This window comes from Carlito syrichta, unplaced genomic scaffold, assembly GCF_000164805.1.
Source record: "Carlito syrichta isolate Samal-C Ts95f unplaced genomic scaffold, Tarsius_syrichta-2.0.1 Scaffold302276, whole genome shotgun sequence".
NCBI lineage: Eukaryota > Metazoa > Chordata > Mammalia > Primates > Tarsiidae > Carlito > Carlito syrichta.
Window position 1 is genome coordinate 510,342 of NW_007246372.1, and position 17,230 is coordinate 527,571.

The 17,230-nt window shown below is 44.2% G+C and overlaps 2 protein-coding genes across 3 annotated transcripts; one reads left to right on the top strand and one right to left on the bottom strand.

Moving 5' to 3' along the window:
• Positions 1–6,719: 6,719 nt before the first annotated feature.
• DUSP18 (dual specificity phosphatase 18) lies at positions 6,720–10,693 on the bottom strand. Of its 2 annotated transcripts, none has more exons than XM_008056185.2 (2): positions 10,547–10,693; positions 6,720–7,569 (listed from the first exon to the last, which is right to left on the bottom strand). In XM_008056185.2, the coding sequence occupies exon 2, from the start codon at positions 7,497–7,499 to the stop codon at positions 6,933–6,935; it is 567 nt and encodes a 188-aa protein (XP_008054376.1). In that variant the 5' UTR covers positions 7,500–7,569; positions 10,547–10,693; the 3' UTR covers positions 6,720–6,932. The 2 variants fall into 2 exon arrangements, with proteins under 2 accessions (XP_008054376.1, XP_021567092.1); XM_021711417.1 differs by lacking the exon at positions 10,547–10,693 and having other exon boundaries at positions 6,730–7,223; positions 7,334–7,499.
• Positions 10,694–11,106: 413 nt separating this feature from the next.
• On the top strand, positions 11,107–16,559 carry CUNH5orf52 (chromosome unknown C5orf52 homolog). The gene is made up of 3 exons (XM_008056205.1): positions 11,107–11,324; positions 13,928–14,041; positions 16,367–16,559. The coding sequence occupies exons 1-3, from the start codon at positions 11,107–11,109 to the stop codon at positions 16,557–16,559; spliced, it is 525 nt and encodes a 174-aa protein (XP_008054396.1).
• The last annotated feature ends 671 nt before the right edge of the window (positions 16,560–17,230 follow it).

Sequence of the window (17,230 nt, forward strand, 5' to 3'; positions counted from 1 at the left end):
CAGTCAGACTTCTGACCTACAGAGATTGTGAGATAATGAAATGGTGTTGTTTTAAGCCACTAAATTTGTGGCATTTTGTTACAGCAGCAGGAGGAAACTAATACATTATCCAAAATCTGTGGACAATATCAAAAGGTATTTTACCCGCGGGCTCAGGCAATCCACTCACCTCAGCCTCCCAAAATGCTGGGATTACAGGCTGAGCCACGGAGCCCAGCTGAACTTGTCAGTTTTAATGCCTTTTAATACTTCTGCCATTTTTGGTTTCACTTCTTCCACATCAGCAAAACATTTCCCTTTAAGGACTTTTCATTCAGGGAAACAAACAAACAAAAAGATGCTCAGGATGAGATAGGGTGAATAGGGGAGTGTGGGGCACAGGAGTCATGTTGTTTCTGGTCAAAAACTGTTGAACACTCAGCACAATTTGGGCAGATCCATCGTAATGGTGGAAGAACGAGTTACCTGTTTGCCATAACTTGGGACATTTCTTCTGCAAATTGTGATGCAACCTTCTTAAAATGTCCAGATAAAAATCTGGGTTAATTGTTTGATCTGGAGGAACAAATTCCAAGTGTACTACAAAGGGCCTGCCCTCCAAACAGTAAGTCCATTTTTTGTGGGGAGAGAGGGCTTGTGATCTCTATTGCAACCACTAAAAAAACTATACAAAGAGATACAGTCAAAACATAATAGATAAATTGCAATAGAATACTTAGAAATGGAAAATAGAAAGGATATGCAGAAAACAAATAATATAATAGACCTCAATCTGAATGTCAATAATTATGGTCTAAACACACCAATTAAAAAACAGATTGTCAAATTAGATATACAAAAAAATGACCCAAATATATGCTGTCTACAAGTAACTCATTTTCTTTTTTTTTTTTTTTTTGAGTTGAAGTCTCACTCAGTCGCCCAGACTGGAGTGCAGTGGCCGCTCCCAGCCACCGCTACCTTGACCTGCTGGGCTCCGGCGATCCTTCTGCCTCAGTCTTCCAAGTAGCTGGAACTACAGGCACGTGCTACCACGCCCGGTTAATTTTTTTGATTTATTGTAGAGATGAGGTCTCCCCAAGTTGCCCAGGTGGGTCTCAAACCCGCGGGCTCAGGCAATTCACTCACCTCAGCCTCCCAAAGCGCGGGATTACAGGCTGAGCCACCGAGCCCGGCTAAGAAACTCATTTTCAATATAATGATATAGAATGGTTAAAAGTAAAAGAGTGGAAAAGCTATATCATACAAACACTAATCAAAACAAAGCTTGAGTGGCTATATTAATATCAGACAAAATATACTCTAACAAACTAACAGGATAGCAATACTGCATATTGATAAAAAAAATCAATTAATTATGAAGACAAAACAATCCTAAACATTTATACACCTAATAACAAAGCTTCAAAATACACGAAACAAAAATTAATAGAACTGAGACAGAAAAGTTCACACAGTTATAGCTGAATATTTCAACACTCCTCTCACAGAAATCAATAGAAAAAGTACACAGAAAATCAGGAATGGTATAAAAGAATTGAAACCACAATCAGTCAATTAGGCCTAATTGAAATTTATAGAATTCCATCCAAAATATCCTCTTTTGTCAAGTATACATGAAGTCATGATAAAGCATATCCTACAAAATAAATTAAATTTTAACAAATTTAAAATAATTGAAATCTTATAATGTATGTTCTCTGACTATGATGGAATTAAACTAGAAACCGACAACAGAAAGACAATATATTTGTAATAAACTTTAGAAGTATATTAAAACACATTTCTAAATAATCTATGGGTAAGGGAGGTCATCTCAAGGGAAATCAATTTTTTTTTAAAGTTGGGAGTCTCATCCTGTCACCGAGGCTGGAGTGCAGTGGCATGATCACAGATCACTGCAGCCTCCACCTCCTGGGCTCAGGCAATCCTTCTACCTCAGCCTCTTGAGTAGCTGGGACCATAGGCACGCACCACCACACCTAGCTCATTTATTTTATTTTATTTTATTTTTTTTGGGGTAGAGATGAGGTCTCACTACATTGCTTAAGCTGGTCTCAAACTCCTGGGCTCAAGCAATCCCACCACCTTGGTGTCCCAGAGTGCTGGGATTAAAAACATGAGCACCACACCTGGCAGAAATTAGGAAATATTTTGAAATGAACAAAAATGAAAACAGCAAATCAAAATTTGTGAGATGCAGGCCTCTAGTTAGTAAATTTCTATCTTACAAAGTTAGAAAAAAACAACAAAATAAACTTGAAGCAAACAGAAAACATGAAATAAAGAGCAAAACTCAATGAAACAGAACACGGAAAAACAGTCAATGAAACAAAAGGTAGCCAGTTCTTTAAAGGAACTGAATTCATTGTTAATCCTGAAAATGAAATCTCTAGACTCAGATGGCTTCACTGGTGAATTTTACTAAGTATTTAAAGAAGAAAAACACCAATTCTGCACATCTCTTTCAGAAAACAGAAGAGGAAGGAATAATTTCCCACCTTTCATTAATCTCTTCCTTAATCTAACAAAGGCAACTACAAAAAACATACAGCTAACATTACACCTAATGGTGTAAGACTGAACACTTTCTAAGATCAGGAACAATGCAACATTTTCTATTCTTACCACTTACAAAGATCATCATACTTATCCTAGACAGTATAATAAAGCAAGTATAATAAACCAAGGTAATCAGATTAGAAAGGAAGAAATAAAACAATTACTATTTGCAGACAACATGGATGTCTACATGCAGACTGCCAAGGAACGTACAAAAACACTCCTAGAATAAGTGAGTTTAGCAAGGTCACAGGATACAAGCCCAACATACAAAAAATCAATTGTATTTCTATATACTAACAATGAGCCACTGGATAAATAGTTTACAACACACTCCCAAAGGAAATACAGGTTAAGCCTCCCAAATCCAAAGATCCCAAATACTCCAAAACCTGAAACACTTCTGATTTTGAATAAGGGATATTTATCCAAATAAACTTGTTTAAGTTTTAAAAATAACAATACATATTACACATACATTTATAAAAATAACAGCATGTACATATAAGATCTGAAAACTACAAATACTGATGAAAGAAATCAAAGACCTAAGTCAATGGAGAGCCATATCATGTTCATGGATCAGATGTCACACAGTGAAGATGTCAACACTCCCTAAGTTGATTGATAGAATTAAAACAATTCCCGCAGGATTTTTTTGTTGTTGATGATGATGTAGACAAGTTGATTCCTAAAGTTATATGGAAAGGCAAAGAAACTAGAATCAAAACAATTTTTGAAAAGATGAAAAAAATTGGAAGGAGATAGTCAAGATAGTGTGGTATTAGTGAGAGGAAAGATTCGTATATCAGACAGAGTAGAGTCCACAAATAGACCCCCACAAAGGTACAACGGCAACTCAATAGAGAAAGGACAACTTTCAACAAATGAAGTTGGTATCAATGGATATCCATATGAAAAAAATAAGCCTCAACCTAAACCTCATACCTCATTTTTAAAAAATCACTGAAATAAATGAAAAATATAAAACTTTAAAACATTACAGTTTTCTCTTTGTGATCTGGGGTTAGGCAAAGAGTTCTTAGACATGGCACCAAAAGATCAGTCCACAAAATAAGAAATTGGTAAATTAATTGTATTTCATCAAAATTAAAAACTTTTGCTCTGCAAAAGACATTTTTTTTTGAGTCAGTTTCTCACTCTGTTGCCCATGCTGGAGTGCAGTGGCATGCTCACGGGCACTGCAGCCTCGACCTGCTGGGCTCAGGCGATCCTTCTGCCTCAGCCTTCCAAACAGCTGGAACCACAGGTACATGTCACCACACCCAGTTGATTTTTTTATTTATTGTAGAGACAAGGTCTCACCATGTTACTCAGGCAGGTCTTGAATCCCTGAGCTCAGGTAATCCTCTTGTCTCTGCCTCCCAAAGTGCTGGGATTATAGGCGTGAGCCACTGCTCCTAGCTCTAAAAGACACTTTTAAGAGAATGAAAAGATAAGATACAGACTGGGAGAAAATATTTATAAGTCATATATCTGATAAAGGATTTGTAATACTCAAAGCTCAACAGTGAGGAAAAAACCAACCCAGCAACAGCAACAAAAAAAAGGGCAAAACTCTTAAATAGACACTTTACCATAGAAGGAATATGGAAGGAAATAAGGCACACAAAAAGATGTTCAACATCATTAACCATTAGGGAAGGCAAGTAAAAGTCATAAAGAGCTAATGCACACACCTATCAGAATGGCTAAAATAAAAAATATGGGCAGTACAAATTATTGGCAAGAAAGCAGAGAAACTGGATTTCTCATACAATGCAGGTGGGAATGCAAAATGGCCACTCTAGAAGTTTGGCAGCTTTTTACAAAATTAAATATACCTTTCCATATGACCCAGCATTCCACTCTGAGGTGTATATTCTAGAGAAATGAAAACATATGCTCACTTAAAAACCTATATACAAATGCTTACAGTAACTTTATTTTTAATGGCCAAAAACTAGAAACAATTCAAATATCCTTCAGTGGGTAAATCTAGAACAAACTGTGGTACATCAATGCAATGAAATACTACTCAGCTATAAAAAGCAATGACATGAATGAATCACAGAGATATTACACTGAGTGAAAGAAGGCAATCTTCAGGTTACATCCTTTATAACTCTACTTATGTGACATTCTGGCAAAGGCAAGAGAGACAGAGAACAGATAAGTGTGTGCAAGAGGCTGGAGTGGGGCAACCACAAGAGAAAGCATGAGGGGATTTTTTAGGTGATGGAACTGCTCTGTGTCCTCATTGTGGTGGTGGATACATGACTCTGTGTGTTAAAACTCATAAAACTGTACATTCAAAAAAGTTACTTTTATGGTATGCTGATTTACAATTTTTAAAATAAAAAGAAATTATCCAAAGTTCTTTTTTTAAAATGCCTTAAACAAAATTTTCCATCTGGGTTTCTGTCAGAAAAGTTGTTTTGTGGGAGCTCTGCCATACCAGCCCAGGGTTCTGTAGGCCTGTTCTTCCATCTGTAATACAGAAGATTGGTCCAGAACAGTGATTTTCCATCTTCTCTCCTGGCTCCCCCATATAGCACCCTTAGCACTCCCTCTGTGAAAGTAAATGCAGGTAGGTTTGAGAGAAAGGGCACTTGGCCTCTACTGGACTCTGGAGCTACAATTCTGTGTCAAGTAGAGCAGCTATGCTTTTGTATGTGTTGCTTGTCTGAAAACCTCTGGATTCGAATAGCTGATCCTGAGCCAGATCCTCAGGCACCCAGGGGAAGTGAACAGCCCTGGATTCCAGGGCCTACTGGTGGAGCCTACTAATTTGTCCCTTTGACATCCCCCCTGTGAATTCTGGAAGTCAGCCAGGGGCACAGGTCCTAATGATCAGTGATTCTAAATAAGGCCTTTTGGAGGAAGCCAGAATGTATTCCTTGCTTCGGATCCCCAGGTCACACCTGGGTTATGCACAATGGAAGCTCTGAAAGGGCTTCTAAGTCAGGCCTTCTCTGAGGTAGGGTCTGAAAGGACTTAAATCTTTTCTTTTTTTTTTTTTTGAGTTGAATTCTCACTCTGTCACCCAGACTGGCATGCAGTGGCCACTCCCGGCCACTGCAGCCTCGACCTGCTGGGCTCCGGTGATCCTTCCGCCTCAGTCTTCCAAGGAGCTGGAACTACAGGTGCACGCTACCACGCCCAGCTAATTTTTGATTTATTGTAGAGATGAGGTCTTGCCAAGTTGCCCAGGCGGGTCTCGAACCCACGGGCTCAGGCAATCCACTCACCTTGGCCTCCCAAAGCGCTGGGATTACAGGCTGAGCCGCTGAGCCCAGCCAAATCTTTTCTTTATTTCTTTTTTTTTACACAGGGTGACTTTTTAGAAAAGCATTTTGTAAACAATAAAGGCCTGTGCACAGATAGGGGAAATGACATTATGAGATGACTGTGCTGATCTGAGCCAAAGAAATTCATGACGAGAGCTGCCATTTACATTAAGTACCACCACATGCCAGGAACTGTGCTAAGGAATTATTCAGTCTTCATGGCAACTGAGAAAAGAACTGTCATTGTTTGGACAGATGAGGATACTGAAGTTGCCAGAGGTCCCAGGTTACATGAAGAGGAAGTATTAGGGCTGGGTCCTGGTCAACAGCTCTAGTTTTTCAGGCCAAGGCCTGTGAGAAGAACTTTTGAGTCCTAATATCAAGCTTGTTTTCAGGTGTTCTAGAGAAGGGGACAAATGCCACCTTCATCAAAGGTTGGAGGATTGCTGAGGGCTCTTTGAGACCTTACCATGTACAAAAGCACTAAAGAAAAAAAAATTTAATTTATACCATGGAATGCTTTCTTTCAAAACTATCTTATGTAGAAGTCCCATCTAGAAAACCAGAGTTAGGCCATAGTAGTGAAGGTGGAAGCAGGGGTGGCCAACCCCCAGGACTCTTGGAGCACCACTTGAAGGCTACTTACCCAGTAGACTGAGAAGCACACAAGGTGCCATGATGGTTAAGGCTCTGGCTTTGGATTTGAAAGAATGAGGTGGGATTGTGGAAGACTCACTCCCAGGTTAGTCATTCTGAGGGAGGGCTGTGGGGTTTCAGGCCTGCTATGCCACTGGGTGGTCTCTTTGTACTGCCCACCACTTGCCTCATCCCATCCCTTGGCCAGCCACTCACAGGGTAGAAAACTTATTTTCACCATCTCACAATTAGTGAGACTAATTTTTAAAGTATGGATTATAAGGTTAAAAGCTGCAGCAACTTTTTCTTTTTTCTTTCCCTCCTAAAAGGCATCATCTGTTTTTTTCTGTATCAACAAAAGTGGAAAGTTCAAATCTGGACCTTGGTATAGGACCAACAGCAGTCCTGTACCTCTGACCCCAATGAAGGGCCTGGCAGCATGACTCAGAGTGGAATCATCAAACGGACCTCCTTCTCATAGATGTCAGGGATCACTCCCATTGGGGAATTGACCATGTGTACAGTGTTCTTGCCAAACAGCTGGAACTCATAGTGAATAAGCTGCTCCCAAAAGCCATTGTTGGGCCGGATGATGGGCCGGCATGACTTGGTCCATGTGTGGGCGTCCAGCAGGGACATGGCATGGTACTTCATGAGGTAGGCAAGGCACAGGGTAGCTGAGCGGCTCACGCCAGCAGCGCAGTGCAGCAGTGTACGGCCCTGCTTCATCTCCACACAATGGATGTGGTCAGCGATAGGGTCAAAGAAGTCATAGAGACGTGAGATAGGTGCATCAGCCACAGGCACCTGCATATACTGGATATCCTCATAGAAGGTGTTCACCACCTCCACCGAGACATTAATGACTGTGGTGATGTGGTTGCTGGACAGCATGAGCTTGTTGTTGGCGGCCACGCCATTGCTGATATACAGGCTTCTGGTGATCTGAGAGAGGCCGCTGACTGAGGGCTGCCGGAACTGAACTGGGAAGGCACACGGGGGTGCTGTCATCAAGGCGGTGGATCAGCAGTGAGTGAAGTGTGACAACTGGATCTTTCTGCTAGGCTGTGTTTATGGAAAACTGTAGGGAAGGAGAGGATATTTAGAAGGCAGGACCCCAGCAGGCCAACCCCAGGGGATTTCTGGGAAGTGGATGAATGGGCCCATAGGATACCCCAAGGTGGTCCCCTGACCATCACAGTAGAATTACCCAGTAGGCTTACTGAAATACAGATACTCAGGCCCCTCTCCAAACTGAGTCAGACTCTCAGGGTAAGAAGCATGAATCTGTATTTTCAGCATGTTTCTCAGGTGGTCTAACGTGACTGCCTTACAGAACAAAGTGCAAGTCCCCAAGTGTAGCACTTGAGGCCTCCCGCTAGGGGCTCCACATTTCTAGTCAGGCAGTCGACTTGTGTCCCTAAGCTATGTCCTGGCTTGACTCTCCTTCTGAGCTCACATAGCCCTCTTCTCCTCTCCCAAGTTCTCTCCTGCCTTTCAGCCCCTCTAAGTGGGAACCACTTGCACGGTGTTCCAGCTTAGTCTTCTGACTTTATGCCCAAATCATTAGACCTTAAGCCACTGATATGGAATCAGAGCCCACTGTGTTGGGAGTCACTGGAGGGGGTTGGCATAAGTACAGGGAGGGTTCCAGATTCCCAACTCCAAGAATTATCTCTTTGAAGAGACAGGATATGCCCATATGAAACTGATATCAAGTGCTAAGTCTGAAATTGTTAAACATGCTCCTGCACCTTCCCTCTAAAGAGGGCCTGGAGAAGGGCACACCTGAAAGCCTCCTAGGGGACAGTGTAATGGGGACCACAACAACCCCAGGAGCAAGTGCAGAAAGGCAGCGGGACCTCAGGAAGATTAGCCACACCCACGCCACACTGCCTGTGTAGAACTGTGGCATGCACCCCAGGAGAGGTAGGCCTCTGCTTTCTCCTAAGAAATCTCAGGCCCATAATTGTACCCCACATCTTTAAAATTAAAAATTAAAAAAAAAAAAACAGAAATCTCAGGTCTCCCACTTTCCTAGTCTTAAACAAAGCTGCAAAAATAGGACACGTTTCTATGCCTCACTGAAATAGGGGCATTTGGATTTAGAGCACACCTCTCATGGCCAAATGGCAATCTTCACCAGGCACAGGCAAATGAGGAGCCAAGGTTTTGTTTCACTGCTTCATACATTTCAGGAGCTGTCCACAGTGAGGATAAGAGGGAGCCCTTTAGCTTGGCTCTCAAGGCCATTTGTGACCTGGCTCCTGCTCACCTCTCCAGCCTTCTATTAGCTTTCCCCATGTCCCGAAGGTTCTCAGATAGACTGAGCCATAGGGATATCTTGTCCTCTCAGGCCAGAGACCTTTGCATCTGCTGCTCTCTCAGTCCAGAATCCCCTTTCCTTATAAGCCTATCAGATCCTGATCTGTTCCATTCAGCAAAGGACTGCAGAAGTCTAAGAATCCTTATGACCTTAGTCTAAGGATCACTTTCTTAAAGGAGACCTCCTGGGAGCAACCCCCCACTGCTGCCATGTTTGATCAACTCCCTGCTCCAGGCTTTTTCAGCCCCATGTTCTGTCTTTCCTAACCTTCCTTACTGAAGATGTGGTCTGGCTTTGACCTGACTGATTATTTGATTAATGTCTGTCTCCCCAAGAGACTGTGAGTCCTTTAGGGATATGGAAGTGTCTACCTTAGCTCTCACTCTATCACCCACCAGTGTGCCAAGCTCCATGTTCCCAAGCAAGTGCTTGATAAATATTTGCTGAACGAAGGAATGATGCCAACAACTGTGACTCTTCCTTCTAACTGACAGGTTTTCTGGAAAGGATGAGTTCTCTGGCCATATTTCTCTAGAATTTCAGGGAGGGGCTGGGTTGGGGTGGTTCCTAAGCTTCTAGAAAGGAAGGCCAAAGGTTGCATAGACAAATTATACCTGCCAATGACCTAGAGTCAAATGCATCAGGCTCTCCCCAGGAAGGGCAGAAAGGGTTGGCTGGTTTTTCTAAAGGTTATATGAGGGTAAGGAAAAGCTCCCCAAAGCAAAGTGAAAGTGTAAATGCTAAGGGATCTGGAGGGTTTTGGATCCTCATTGTCAGAAAACCCAGAGGGAAGTGGACTGAGAGACCCCCAATCCAGTGCTCAGTATGTATGGAGGAATGTGCTGTTCATCACAGCAACAAATCTGTGAAAAGACACTACTCTTGAGTGTGAGGATTGTGATGGGAGGCGAGTCAGTCATGTTCATGCTAGTCAAGAAATATTTATCAGGCACTGTATTCAGTGTTGAAGATACTGAAATGTCCAAGACAGTCATGCCCCATTTTCTCAAAGTGCTCAAAGCCTAGAAGGGGAGACAGATATTAAACAGGTAAATACAGGCAAACAGAGCTGGAAAATTGGGATAAAAGTGCCTAACTTAAAAGGATGTGAAGTTAAATGAGATAATCCAGGTAAAGCGTTTCACACAGGGCCTGGCACAGAGTGAGCCCTCTAAAAATGATAACTATTCTTCTTGCATTTGTTAGGGAAGTTAAATTGCAGTGCATCGTGGGAGTGAAGAGTAAAGGGATTTATTCCAGATTGGAGGCTAGGGAGTTTTCTACCTGAAACTGAGACCACCTGAAGCAATGACAAGAGATTTGAAGAAAGTTTAGCATGAGGGAGAGGGAAGTGTAGAAACAGCAACTCAGTTTCACCACTTTACAAACCAAGAAACTTTTGGCTTTTCCCATCTGCTTCGATCTTCAAAGCAACTTAATCAGACCGACATCTAAAGTTAATACCTCCAGTTTATACAAGAGGAAAAAGAGGCACAGAGGGAAAACAGACTTGTTCAGGGTCGCAAAGCAAGGTCCGAAAGCCAGTTTTTTCTGGGCAAAGTTGGCAAACACCGCGGGGCGTTCTTAAAATACCAGGTTGCAAACGTAGAACAATGTTCACGAGTTGATGGGAGCGAGGTGCCACTTCCAGGGGTGGGCCAGGTGGGATTCCTGGGGAGCTGGCATTAGAATAGACCTTACCTGTTGGATGTCAAGAACCCAACAGTCTTACCTCTCTGATGCAGGAGGGCGGGCGGGTTCGTTCAGGATGTAGCCGTGCTGCGAAGCTTCAGGCGAGGGTCTTCCGGAGAGAGAAGACCTGTCACAACCACGGAGCCACAATTTCCGCCAGCCCAGCGCTCTGGTTTCCATAGCAATGGTTCCTCGTTGCGGGGAGAAATCCTGGCCTCGGCTCCGCACCCCAGCGCAGCCCCATCCCAGCTCACCGGTTACCAGCCCCGTGATCACGCCAGAGCCACAGGGGTCCTCGTGCAGAAGCGGAGTGGGGTCAGGTCAGCTCACCTCACCCCACTCCAGTTTGCTGAGCTTGTCTCCACGGTAACGCGACGGGTCGCACTATGGCGGACGCCGAGGGACAATCTTGCGGCGTCCGTAGCTGCCCAGACTCCGCGCACACGCTCCGCCCTCGGATCCCGCCCCCACGCGCGTCTCCCGGACAACGCGCCACGCCCTGCTCAAAGTTCCGCCCCGGGTGTCGCTCCGCGTCCGCTAGCGTCCGCAGCTCACCACCTGGCTGCGGTTTCCGAGTTTTCCTTGAGCATGGAAGACTCGATGAAACAACAGGCTAGGCCTTCGGTCAGATGGAACCTGGGCTCTTCCACAATTTATGCGACCGCCGCCCTGGCGACCGCCAATTCTGCCGCCGCCAAGGGGTCTAAGTCTAACTTCCCGCGCGATAGCCCCGGCGGCCGCCAAGAAATCGGCGCCAGGGTCCGGCCGCAGATCTGCTTCCTGCGGCCGCGGACCTCGCAGCCTCTGGTGATCTTCAGGTGCGGCCCGGGAGCCCAGAACTTTCATCAGACCCTCAGACTTCCAGAAGAGCCCGAAATCTCTCAGACTTGCGCTCCCCCAGCCGGACCCCGGCCCTGGGCATCCCAAAGCCCCTTTTCAGACTCCAGGGGAGTCTGGATTTCTCATAGTCCCAGGCCCCAGCTCCTTCCCAGCTCCTCGGACCCCCAGGAGGCCAAACGCCCTCAGTCCGGACTCCTGGGAGAAGCCAGAATTCTCATCTCAACCTCACATTTCTCCGAGTCAGTCCTGGCCCTTCGGTCCTCCAGGCTTGACATCGTGTGGTCCCAGCCCTTGGGGCCCAGCCCTGAGCCTCCTTAGAGCCTGGGGAGGCCCAGATCTTCAGGCCCCAAACCGCCCCACTCTCCTCTTCTTCAACCTCTATGTTCCCCAGTGGCTCTTGAAAAGCCCCCAGTTCCCTCTGCCTGACTCCAATCCTACCACCCCTTCTATTCCACAACCCCCCTCGCCGCCATCCTCCAGGCTCCCACGGAGGACCCGAGGTAGAAAGCAACTTGGTTCAAAATGACCATTATTTATTACCTGCCCTACTCCCCCCTTCCACTATTGGTAAATTTGGTGCACCACTAGACTTTTATGTCTGATCACTGATCTCTAAACCAGCCTTTTCATCACCTCATGTTTACCTTGTGTTGCTGTGCACGGAGGTCAGAAAAGTGTAAATGGGAGATTGGCATGTTTGTTTATTCATACTAGTTTATAAATATAAAAAAATTCATAAACCTATAGTTCTAAATTGGCTGAAAATGTGTTAGAAAAATTTTGAATACTTCAAAATGTTTTATCCTTTAGAAATTGTCTTTCTTTGTCCTAAAAAACAAAATAATGTTTTGTTTTGTTTTGTTTTGTTTTGTTTTGAGTTGGAGTCTCATTCTGTCGCCCAGACTGGAGTGCAGTGGCACGCTCCCGGCCACCACAGCCTCGACCTGCTGGGCTCTGGCGATCCTTCCACCTCAGCCTTCCAAGTAGCTGGAACTACAGACGCACGCTACCACGCCCAGCTAATATTTTATTTATTTATTTATTGTAGAGATGAGGTCTCGCCAAGTTGCCCAGGTGGATCTAGAACCCATGGGCTCAGGCAATCCACTCACCTTAGCCTCCCAAAGCGTGGGATTACAGGCTGAGCCACCGAGCCCGGCTGAAATAGTGTACTCTTATAGAAAAACAAGACAAGACAAACAAAATGAGTGGCCAGAGACAATCAGTGTTAACATTTTTGTGTGTATTTTCCCAGATTCATTGACATATGTGTTATAACATGTTTATACATTTTTGTGGTGTTTTGTTTTGTGTGTGTGTGTGTGTGTGTGTGTGTGTGTGTGTGTTTTAGACAGGATCTCTCTTGTCTCCCAGGTGGGAGTACAATCATACCTCACTGCAACCTTGAGCTCAAACAATCTTCCTGTCCTAGCCTCTGGAGTAGCTGTTACTACAGGCATGTGCTACCATTCCCAGCTTTTTTTTTTTTCTTTCATTTTCTGTAGTAATGGGTTCTTGCTGTGTTGTACAGGCCGGTCTCAGAATCCTGCCCCCAAGCTATTCCTGCCTTGGCCTCCCAAAGTACTGGGATTACAGGTTGTTTTTAAAAAAATAAACAGAAAGTTCACTTTTTAATAACCTGCTTTTTTCTTCCCATCTAATAACCATGGATGTCTATGTTTCATACATAATTACATGTATTTTATTTTGACATATGAAAATTTATTCAATTGTTTCTCTGTTGTACATTTAGTTTCTAACTTTTATAGCAATTGTTTTTAAATGGACAAAAATGTTTAAAGATGTATATTTGTAAAACCAGTTAATGGTGTAACTAAATTATCAAAAAGTAAAAACTCAGTGCCTGGAAATATCCCATTTTCCACCACCTCATTGCGTCCAAAGTGTTGTATTTTCACCTGGATCACCTGGCTCCATTTTACCCCCACTCCACCTCATCCCATCTTCTATCTCTTACCTCACAGAGTCTCTTAAAACTCTTGTGCACCCCAGTCTTCCCTCACTTTTCTAAGCTTCTTCCAAGCCCTCTTCCCTTAGAATTCATTTGTTAACCACCCTAACTTCTGTCCAAACTCTTGATTCTCATTTTTTCCTGCTCTGATCTACTCCCCACCCCCTGCCTCCCAGACCTTTTTAGACCTGTGCTCTACAGTAAATGCCCTCCCACCTCAACCCCCCTCCAGTTTATCCCTCTGAACCCTCCCCTCTGCTAAGACTGTCACCTCCCATCTCATTCTGTATTTCCTCATTGAGATAACTGCTCCTGAGGACAGTTTTGAGTTCTTGTTAACACTTTTCTTGTGGACTGCTCTGGACCCTTCTGTGTCCTCAGGATGGCTTTTATTCTCAGCTTCCAAGTAATACCCCGTTAGTGCACTTTTTCCAAGAAGAAATCTGTGGTTACTCCCTTGCTTCTCTGAAAATTATGACAGAGCTATGTTTGTTCTAATAAACCTGGAGAAGCCTCAGCCACTCCCTCAGTACCCCATGAAATCAGGTCCTGGCCCTGACCCCAGCTCCAGCCATCTGTAACCTGTGCCACCTTCCCTTCCCCCTCCAGCGTAATGAATTCCAGTGAAGCAACAGTGAAAAATTTGTTACCCAAGAGCCATTTATCGCGGGTGATTATACGTGACAACCTCAGTGCACAACGAATCTATGAGATGGAGGTAAAGTAGCCATGAACTTTTATGTTAGAGAGTGTTAGTGGCTTGACCCATATTAATTTATTCTCCCTATATCGTGGGGAGTATTGCTAGGGGGAACCACAGATCACAGGGATGGCAGGGAGTCATCAAGGTGCCCTAGGGCAGGCCCCATTTTACAGAGGAGGCAGTTGACCTGCTGGAGATGCCATACCTATTCCTAGGCTGAGGGAGTCAAAGAGAAGGACTCCATGTCTCTGGCCTTGTGGCATTTTTTTCCCCCTCAAAACACATTATCTCTCTAGGGAATCCATGAATGGATTCCTATTATCTTCTAGAGTTTGATTCAGCATCAGCACTATCTTGTCAGTTTTTTTCTTCAGGGATTATCCCCACTTTCCAGATCAGAACTGAGGCTCTTCTCACACTTATGGACAAGTAGGGTTTGACCTACTTATTCGAAAGCCCAAGTGCTGTCATCCCACTGTTCTCCATAGACCCTGACTGATTAATTTATAAAGCCTGTCTTTAGGGCCTGCTTGGGACAAGCCTTGTGTTGAGCACTAGGTAGAAACTAATGAATATGATGAACTCCAAGAATGTACTCATTTCTTTAAGCAGAGAAGGGAGCCCAGCATTGAGCTGCTGCCCTCTTCCTGACTCTGTTAAGCTTCCCTGGGTTCCAGGGTCAAATCTGTTCCAGGGTCAAATCTGGATGGACCAATGGGAATCTGGCATCAAAAAGAGTTGGAGAGCCTTAAGAGTCAGGGCCAGATCCCTTGAGGATCATAGAGACCAAAAGAAGAGGAGGGACCTGGGCATTCCTCCTTCTGCTAAATTTCCAGTGGTGTGGTGTAATGGAAATAGATGGGTAGGCCAGCATTGTATGATCTTGAGTGAATCACACTTCCTCCAGACTCTATTTTATCATTTGTAAAGTAGAATCTATTAAGATTCTCTCAGTTGAAAGTGATATAAGCTGAACTTGAACTAGTTCAAGTAAAATGAGGTTGATAGGTTTACATAATCAAGGATTGCCAGGGCAGGGCTGCCAATGTTTGGGATGAGAACAAACAGGGGTTGCAATACCACCAAGTGTTTCTTCCATTATCCCTTATCACCTCCTTTGCTGCTTTCTGAATGTTGGCATCATCATCAGGTTGAGAAATCTGGATCTATGGCAAGGACCATGCTCAAGATGGAGTCTCTAACTGAGAGAGGCCAAAAAGCCTGCTTTCATGAGTAGACTAGAAAATGGTGGCAATAGCAACCACTTCTCAATGGCTAGATCAGAATCATCTCAAGTACACGATAAAAATATAGATTGCTGGTCCCCATCCAAATCCTGCTAAGATAGAATCTCTGAGCTCTGTATTTTTATCAAGCAGCTGAAATGTTTTGGAGAATACCAGTTTGAACTGTGTCATTTGGTGCCCATATTTTCTGTCACCCACCCTCCCTCTTTAACTCCTTGTGTCATTGGCCTTTATGAAGAACTCCCTTGCTTAACCTCATGCTAGGTCTTCAGATAATGTTAGTGCTTATAATAATCTCCTGGAGGGCTTGTTAAAAATGTAGACTCCCAGGATCACCTCCCACTGGATTGTTTCTACATACCTCAAACCTCCTCATCCTACAAAACCCAACACCAAATTACATGCCAACCCCATCCCTGGAGCTTTTCTTGATGTCTCCCTTCTTTGAACTCTGTTCTTATTTTAGGGGTATATCACTTTCTGCCTTGCTTAGCAGTATTTGGGCATGTAGCTCACCTCCTGAGTACATTGCAGTTACTGTGAAGACCTGTGACTGATTTGTCTTAGTATCACCTTCTGTCGCTAGCTTATTAGAATAAAGAAATGAATAAGTCATAAGATATGTCTTCCCAGACTTCACTGTCTTCTTGGGAACAGGGCAGAAATTATATGGTAGAAGAAATAAGTAGAATTCAGTCTGGTAAAGAGAATGTCACAGACAATATGTGGGATGCACAAAATGACTAACAGGGACAGGGTGATAGGAGTTACAGAAGGAGGGAGAAACAAGATGCACCCTGCCCCCAAGCCTAACATTTCCCATCTATTTTTGACTAGTCTTCAGAAAGAGATGCTGTTAAAGCCAAAATCAGTGTCTTAGTCTGCAGACTGTCAGAAGGTATCATAAAGGTTACCTAAACTTAATGCCCACTTTTTACAAAAAGGGCAACTGAGGATCCCTGTGAGTCAAGGTATTTGTGGAATGAATATTGGGTCCAGCTGGCACATTTTACACTCCCAAATCAGCAGCACAGATGTCTTTTTTGCTGTCAAGTGGCTTTTTAAACTTAACTTCACCTCTGTTTTTTATAAGATAAGAGCATCAGACAAGACCAAGAGAAAGATGAGCCACTTGTATGATCACCTGAAAAAAAAGTTCATGACAGACCAGCTCAGAAAGCTGGGGCGCTGGAGACGGGAATCCATGAATATCCGGCAGTACTTGGATAGCATCCGTGTGCACCAGGTTCAGCAGAAACCCCAATCTCCTACAAAACACCAGCCACCCTAGTCCTGGCAGCATCATCTGCCTCAGGCCACAATGACACTATTCTGACCAGAGGAGAGGTAGCCTACACCATTACAGAACAATAAACTGAGACCAGCAGACAGCGGAACACAAAAACCCTTCAACAATCCTCATATTCCTTGCCCCACCCATCCTCTCTATTCTGGTGGAGGAGATCCTGATATTCCTGCAGATGCGTGAGCAGAAAAGGCTGAATCAAGTCAGCTTCCATAATTGAAGCAAAGATGGATCTGTCGGTGCCCATATGTCTGAGGTGGGTGACATGCCAGGCCAGGTGTGCTGGGACAATAGTACCTTAGATGAGAGGGACTCAGCATTCCAGTGGAAAGTAGGTCAGGGTGGGGCATCAGGTGGACCTGGCTTAAGTGCTGTTTCTGCCACTCATCAACCATGTGACCTTGTAACCTCCCTGAGCTGCTGTTTCCTCATCTGAAAGAATGAGTAGTAGTAAGGGAAGATCTGGCATGAGGATGTAAAGTGTTCAGCCCAGAGCCCATCATTTCTTTTTTTTTCTTTTTTTGAGTTGGAGTCTCACTCTGTCGCCCAGGCTGGAGTGCAGTGGCACGCTCATGGATACTGCAGCTTTGACCTGCTGGGCTTAAATGATCCTTCTGCCTCAACCTTCCAAGCAGCCGGAACTACAGGCGCGCGCT

What these genes read in the sequence shown, in the direction of transcription:
- DUSP18 (XM_008056185.2), bottom strand. Translation starts at nt 7,499, where the DNA reads ATGACAGCACCCCCGTGTGCCTTCCCAGTTCAGTTCCGGCAGCCCTCA.
- CUNH5orf52 (XM_008056205.1), top strand. Translation starts at nt 11,107, where the DNA reads ATGAAACAACAGGCTAGGCCTTCGGTCAGATGGAACCTGGGCTCTTCC. An exon ending in CAGCCTCTGGTGATCTTCAG is followed by an intron (nt 11,325 to 13,927) that starts GTGCGGCCCGGG and finishes TTCCCCCTCCAG; the next exon opens with CGTAATGAATTCCAGTGAAG. An exon ending in ATCTATGAGATGGAGGTAAA is followed by an intron (nt 14,042 to 16,366) that starts GTAGCCATGAAC and finishes TTATAAGATAAG; the next exon opens with AGCATCAGACAAGACCAAGA.